Here is a 7,136-nt window from a genome sequence, read left to right on the forward strand (position 1 = left end):
TGTGTGTGTGTGTGTGTGTGTGTGTGTGCGTGCGCGTATGTGTGTGCGTGTGTGTGAGGCCTGTCAGAGTATTGTTCCTGTCTCACTTTCATAGCATATGATAAGACCTGTTTAACTCAATGTACGATTTCACAAGAATTGTGATTATGTGAGCTGAAAACACTGTATGTAATGAGTCTGAATAGGCTTGTTAATTGAACTACTGTGATGTATAATCCGTGTTTCACTTCAATTTTATAAGGCAAGGAATAACAGGTGGTAAAACATGTTGAAGCATTGTACTGCTTTTTATCAAGGTGCGTTGAGCTGGATTTTTCTCTAATTTTGTCAAATTCTAAAATATCAGGGAAGACGGACCGTCGACCTACTTGAAGAGAGCATTAAAATGAGAATTGATCCAGGCAAAGTGTTAAAACAGATAACTGGGTCCCTAACAAAGGAAACGGTCAAGACTATATTTTCCTGAGTTCATTATTCCGTTTTTTTTTTTGCCACAAATGCAGCTTGAGTGCTGCCAATCAATACAACAATTTCAGATTAACACAATGAAATGGATTTACGGAATTAAACAGAGTGCTAGATCAATACTATCCACAGAGTTAAACGCTTTAAATGGTTCTTGCCATCCGATTGATTGTTGCGGACGTTAAACACAAAGGGACTAAATTGGGGACCCTCAACCTGTAGCTTGACCGTTACATACCTATGAATATTGCTGTTAAATACAGCTTATGAAGAATACTTGGCCTTTACCGGGTGGCCTGGTGGATTTAATGTTGTTCAATGAGTGTAAGGTGCTTCTATCAGCGGGGTGAGTGGGTGGGTGGATGTGTGCACGCGCGTTTGTGAAATAATAAGTTAAAGTGTGTATTTTATCTTCAGCACAGCATTCTCCGTATTACACAAGATGATTGGACTTAAATCCTTAATGTAAGATTATGGCACTGGGTGTTGTCAAATCAATCCCGTTAATGGGATTGGTGCACGAAAACCAAAGTGTTTTATTTCTATGTGAATTTACGTGAAATTATCTATTTTTCCAACACTCTTTTAGGCACATTTTATTACATCGGTAAAATATGTACAATTTACAATAAATGATTTCTTTCATTTGAAAGCATTTTTAAAAGTGCTTCTTGGTGAAGTATCTTTTTTGAATAAATAAATGGACACAAGCTTTCCATTTCACAAGCGAAATAAGTAAATAGAACACACAAGACCGCCTCTCTCTAAACACACAAGATCAGAAGAGTCTTCATCCTCACCTTACACAGAAATATGTAGTCCATGCATGGGAGGGTTTTATACAGGAAAACAAGCAGACGGAGTAACAGAAAAAAAGTCATATTTAAAACCAATGGAATTGAAAAATAAAATACCTTCAGTACTGTAAGTTGATGAATAAGACAATGAAAAATCTGAATCCGCAGTGATTGAATTGAAATTTTCTGTTGGAAGAGTCTTCCTGTTCCTAACCCTGGTCCTGGAGATCCAACTCATTCCCTGTCAAGGAATGGGTGGTGGAATCTGGTCCTGATGATTACCACATTTGTATTGAACTGGGATGTTTTTCCCACGACGATCTAAAGTCTAGCTGCCTTTATAAAAACCGTCCATCCATGTGTGATATCTCCACCTTGACATACTATGGAGACGGTAAAAGTCCTCTTGTGTAGTAAAATGGAAGAGACAGATGTTGAACTGTTCTCAGAGGTTTGGGATGGAAAGGTCCGCGAGAGAGACGGCTTGTGGAGGAGGTGGTCTCAGGGGCATGACTTAGTGGCTGATGGGCAACTGTGGTAAGGTCATGCCTGGGTGGATGAGGTGGTTAGGGGAGGACAGCATTGAGAAGGGATGACCTGTGCACAGGAAGCAACAGAAATATATATTTTTTTATTAAATGCAATAAGACTAAATACATTGCACAAGAAGCCATATGTGGTGTGACGTGAACTGAAATACACTATGGGTAGAATCATATCTTTGATCATGTTAATTGGTAGAGTAAAAAAAGTAAAAAATTCTATTAGAGCCAAAGTCACCTCGATGTACATGTATGTTTTGTCCATCGAGAGAGGGTAACCAACTCACTGTCTATATATCCATGCAGAGCCAGCAGGTGTGGTCTGTCAGGACTGCTGAAGGGGGAGTAGAGGTTGTCTGGCAGTGAGGGGGGCAATCTAGAGTGGGGGTAAGGGGCGCCCTGGAGGTGACCGTTGTGCTGGGGGGGAGGATGCTTTTTATGCCTTGCTCTGCAGTTTTGAAACCAAACCTATTGAAAATGTAACATTACTAAAGATCATTGAATGGCGTATGCAAGACGTAATCTGGTAAAGATGAATTATTTTATCATATCAAATGATCTATTTTATTACATCATACATTCATTTTCAATATGTCTAACAACATTACACCCACTAGTTTGATATTATCATACATACTTGTATGACCCGTCTGCTCAGTCCTGTCATGTCTGCCAGCTTCTGTAAGGTCTGGGTATCAGGGTTGTTGTCTTGGTAAAACTGAGACTGCATCACCTGAGAACACACCAAGCAAACTCAGTCACGAAGCTACATAATATTCAGCTGTATATTCACTGAATCAAGCAAATTCAGTCACATTCATCTGAATTATGGAAAATGTAATACTAAAACTATATCACCCCGTCACTCCGACTCTCTCTGTCACACACAAATACTGTGCATACTTTCACAGACACTCACACACATAAACACACACCCACCGTACCTGTAGCTGCTCAGCGCTGAAGGAAGTGCGTGCTCTCTTGGCTGGTTTGGGTTGGCCATCCTGATCAGAGGGCAAGGCTCCCTCTAAAGTGAGACCTGTCCCTAAGTCCCAGGCACAATAAGGAAAGAAACATCACCACACAGTTTAATATTGGTCACTTTAGCTAACCTGAAAGAGATCATACACATGCAATTGTTGCAGGTGCTGGATATCGAAACATCAATTCCTCTGGGTAAGACATATATGACACGAATTATGTCTGATTTCTTCCCCAATACAGTTCCCCACAGGGACGAATCCTAACTTGAGAATATCCCATACATGGCTCATATTTGGGTACCCTGCTCCCCGTCGGAAGACCTACCGTTCTCCGCCGCTCTCTGGAGGTTCTCCACCATGGTGTCATAGTGGGCCCGACAGAGCACCCTGCCCTCCACCAGACCAAACTCCTCCCCCGTGGACAGCTGCCTCTTACAGGAGTAGCAGGCGAAGCAGGCCAGGTGGTACACACTGCCCCGTGCCCGCCGTACCCAGTCAGTGGCAAACACCTGGCGCCCGCACTGGCTACACTTGGTGCCAAACCTACTGTGATGAGACAGAGATGAGAAGGGGGCATTTTTAGTCATCTTTCACTGCTACTAGTTAAAGTAAATGTGTGATCAATGGAAATGTTGTGCAGGCCAGAAATAGAAAGAAACTCTTATTGTAAAAGATTACCAACAGCATTGCTTTTCCAATCTAATTTCACTTTAGTCAAACATAACTGAGCCTACTGTTAATTAAAACAATAATAGCAACAGCAATGGGATAACAATAGCAATATAATGATAGAATAATGATAATACAACAATAAATAGTGTTTAATTAGTTGGCATGCTACAAACAGCCTATAGAACGCCCGTTTATGACGAAAATTTGAACTTTCTGTGAGTGAGAAAAATAGCTCTTGATAAATTAAACAGTATTTCAGCAGTGGCCCTGGTTGAAGGAGGGAATGATGAATTGATAAATGAAGAACAACGAAAACGAATAGCTTAAATGTAGTGATCTCAAAGATGTAAGAATCATTATTGACAGTAAAAATGTTGATAAAGTCCACCACATTTTCAGTAAAGGCAATAATTAAAATATATCTAAAGAGAAACATTCCGAAGTAACTTTGACAAAAAAATGGGTATTGGGTGTAAAAGTGTTCATATTTCTGATGTTATAAATGGACTATGGGTTTATTCGGATAGCCGTGGTAACAAATTTGTTTTTCCTTTAATAAAGGTAATGCGTGTCTATGAATTGGTGGGATTTAAACGTTACAACGATACAACAACAAAAAACAGTCCAATCCTGTTTACTTGCCTCGAGACATAACGAACCACTTGTCTTGACACAATGTATTTTTTGTTTAAAAAAAATCTATATACCAACAGAACAGAATAGAATAGGATACGCTCAGTATAGTCAATCTGAAACGATCTCCCTGCAATAAAATGTGATAAGTAATCCATTGTTTGTGAACATTAGAGCCAAACATAGAACGTACAGCACCCTACATTGTATGGAAAACAAATAGCAAAACTTACCCTACCTGAAATAATCCAATTTGCAAAAGATTTCTTTGTTTTTGATGTAGCAGCTATTGTGCTGACGTAATGATACTCTGCAGACTGAACACTCCAGACATCCCACGTGCCAATTCAAATTGTTCACCTGCCATGAGAAATAAATACTCGTAATAATAATAATAATAATAATAATAATAATAATATAATTTGTTTGGGGTACTTATTCTATAAAATGGAAGGAACTTGAAAGATTATGCAAATATGCAGGCAACTTGTGAGGAAGAAATAGGTTTGAAATTGAATCGTAAATGATACTTGATTTGACCGGTGTAATAAAAGGCATTATAATGCTTACCTTCAGTAGGTATCTGTCTTGGATCTCTGTGCCGCAGCTGGCACACTGGTTTTTCCCGGTAGACCGAACCGGAATCGGGGAGGCCAGGGTCGGAGGCGAGCACATAGACGGTGTTACCGGAGGACTAGGCAGGAAAGGAGCCTCTACTTTCACATCCTCGTGAGGCTCCCCGTCGGAGTGAGACTGAGGTTTGGGATAGATTTTTCTTGTCATAATCTTATAGTGACCTGGATGCAAGGTAAAAGGCCTATATACTCGTATGTATTACAGGACACATGGACAAGCCCTCATCGGTTACAAGAAAAACAAGCATTGTGTAGAGTAGGCCTAAATGCAAAAAAATAAAATCGAATGAAATGGGCTTACTACAACAATATGCTATTGAAAACAAAACTTCAAAGGCCTGTCACAAAAGTAAACTATGAAAATGGGGTTGGGAAATGAAAAAAGGGAGTCGTTCGGCCAAGTCTCCAATGATAATGTCGAAGTTCCTATTTTGATCACATTAAATCGTTAATGTCTTATGTTTTAATAACTCACCATTATGAAGCTATTCTGTTTGTGGAAAAACAGTGGTGTAGATGAAGCCTGGAGCTGCGACTGGAGTCTGCTCTGCGCCCTGCTCTGCTTTGCGCTTTCGGCTATGCATCCCTACCAGCCCATACCTCAAGCTATATCCGGTGCAAAACAATGAATAATACTTTCTCAGGCATTTAAATCCTGGCAACAAAAGATAATTTTGATGAAGCAATTAGAATTAGGATTTATTTTCCCCTTTATGTACAACCCGTAGGCTACCTCCTAAAATAATCGCATAGCCTAATAGTTCCCATGCAATCGAAAACACTGAAAAGATGGACTACCTGCAATTAGTGATGGCTTCAAATGCTCGAGATTAGAGGCAGCCAGGGTGTCAATTTCAACTGTCAATCAGAGAAGGCATCGCGCCACCAGAAGAATTGCATATTTTAATTTTAATAGCCGTAATCGAAAATCGAATTTCTGTACACAAGACTAGGATGTGAAGAGGCTCTTGAACGTCGCACTATTCATAGGAGACAATGTACATAACTTGAAACATAAAGGAGCGTGATTGTCTCGGCTTCGCTTATGATAGGCCACTTGAAGCTCTCTTGGTGATTATAACCGTATTCAAGAGTGCCAAAAATCTGGGTTTGGGTGGGATTCAGAATCCATTTTGGCCTTCGTTTAAACGAAATTACGCTAGCACAAATGTGAAATGTCTATATAATTGTCATTAAACATAGGCTGGAGCGTGGAAAACAAAAAACCAATCCGCTAGGATATTTCAGAGAGCAGCGCAAGCAAATAAGTATTCCCTTGTAATGAGTCGATAGCCTATAGCCATAGCCATAGGCACATTTTGAAATTATATGTCATCTGATCAACGAACACATTGATCAACGAACACATTGTCCAATAAAACTTTGTTCTCCTCTGGGTGTGGGGACAGAGCTTCATTTTTCCAGTACATGCAGGAGACCCGTTAACACTGTTAAGAGGCAGGCGGTATCCAAATCGGTCCCGGGATGGGTTCAGTAGCGAATTATGATTTTACGCATGACAAATTACAAACAGCAAAATGCATTTTCCCTGGCTCGAAACTCCATAAATATAAGTTGAATTATCTAGGACAGTTAGCCTTTTTTGTTTAGTTTACTGTCACTGCCTGTTGGTGTTTATTTCCAAGATACAGTTCTTTGCATTGTGTTGTTGAAGCTGCAGCCACTTTCTCTGAATTAGTCCAAATCGAGTGAGCCGTGGCGTGCGATGTATCGGCATGCCCTGAGTTGGGTAGGCCTATCCCGCGCGCTCTCCCCTGTGTCAGTCGGTGCGTTCAACAAATTCAGCGACCGGTGTCCATTCAAGAAAGCTCTTGAGCGGCTGGGGACGGGCAATAACTGGTCCTTCAGGCACTCCCCCTCCACCTCTTCAAAATGGAAGTTACTCCCCGTCTGCTTTGAGAAGAATAGGAATAGGTGGGTGGCAAAAATAGCAGAAATCTGATTTTTTTTTTGCATACAACATAAGCATAAATATGAGATATACAGTTGATTAAATACATTCTATTATGTAAATAAAAAAATGTGGCTTTAGAAAAATGTAGAACATGGTTTTTCACATTCACATTGTGTGCAGTAGGCCTGCTTGTGGTGATTTGAGAGTTGAATCAGCAGAATGCTTACGTTCTTGCTAACCCGAAAGATACTGAAAATGTTCAAATACACACAATATCAAACACAAAAGCTAGGTCTACTTATTTGGTCTGGTTTCTTACATTTAAAAATCTCTCAATATACGTGGACATGTCAGAAGCGTGTGTGTTCCATCAAAGTATGCCTCCCCATAAAACCATGCCGCCCATCTTTCATGTCGAGAGAACACACTGAAAACAGTGTTCAATGTGTTTGCGAGGACATTAAGTGCTCCTTGGAGGTATGATTTGTTGCACA

At 40.2% G+C, this 7,136-nt stretch overlaps 1 protein-coding gene across 2 annotated transcripts; it reads right to left on the reverse strand.

Moving 5' to 3' along the window:
* Positions 1-1,048: 1,048 nt before the first annotated feature.
* Positions 1,049-6,624, reverse strand: LOC110535846 (LIM/homeobox protein Lhx6-like). 2 transcript variants are annotated; one of them, XM_090190392.1, is made up of 8 exons: positions 5,203-6,624; positions 4,663-4,845; positions 4,331-4,452; positions 3,113-3,333; positions 2,749-2,849; positions 2,442-2,537; positions 2,092-2,272; positions 1,049-1,859 (listed from the first exon to the last, which is right to left on the reverse strand). In XM_090190392.1, the coding sequence occupies exons 1-8, from the start codon at positions 5,203-5,205 to the stop codon at positions 1,777-1,779; spliced, it is 990 nt and encodes a 329-aa protein (XP_090046518.1). In that variant the 5' UTR covers positions 5,206-6,624; the 3' UTR covers positions 1,049-1,776. The 2 variants fall into 2 exon arrangements, with proteins under 2 accessions (XP_090046518.1, XP_090046519.1); XM_090190393.1 differs by having other exon boundaries at positions 6,077-6,288.
* Between the last annotated feature and the right edge of the window lie 512 nt (positions 6,625-7,136).

This window comes from Oncorhynchus mykiss, chromosome 11 (genome assembly GCF_057628025.1).
Source record: "Oncorhynchus mykiss isolate SJ-2025 chromosome 11, ASM5762802v1, whole genome shotgun sequence".
NCBI lineage: Eukaryota > Metazoa > Chordata > Actinopteri > Salmoniformes > Salmonidae > Oncorhynchus > Oncorhynchus mykiss.

Bases quoted from the DNA above. Each gene is read 5' to 3' on its own strand.
- LOC110535846 (XM_090190393.1), bottom strand. From the start codon at position 6,157: ATGTACTGGAAAAATGAAGCTCTGTCCCCACACCCAGAGGAGAACAAA. The intron at 4,846-6,076 runs GTTCGTTGATCA...CCCAAACCTCAG, and splicing joins ATGTGTTCGTTGATCAATGT to TCTCACTCCGACGGGGAGCC. The intron at 3,334-4,330 runs GTAGGGTAAGTT...GTCTCATCACAG, and splicing joins TGCAAATTGGATTATTTCAG to TAGGTTTGGCACCAAGTGTA.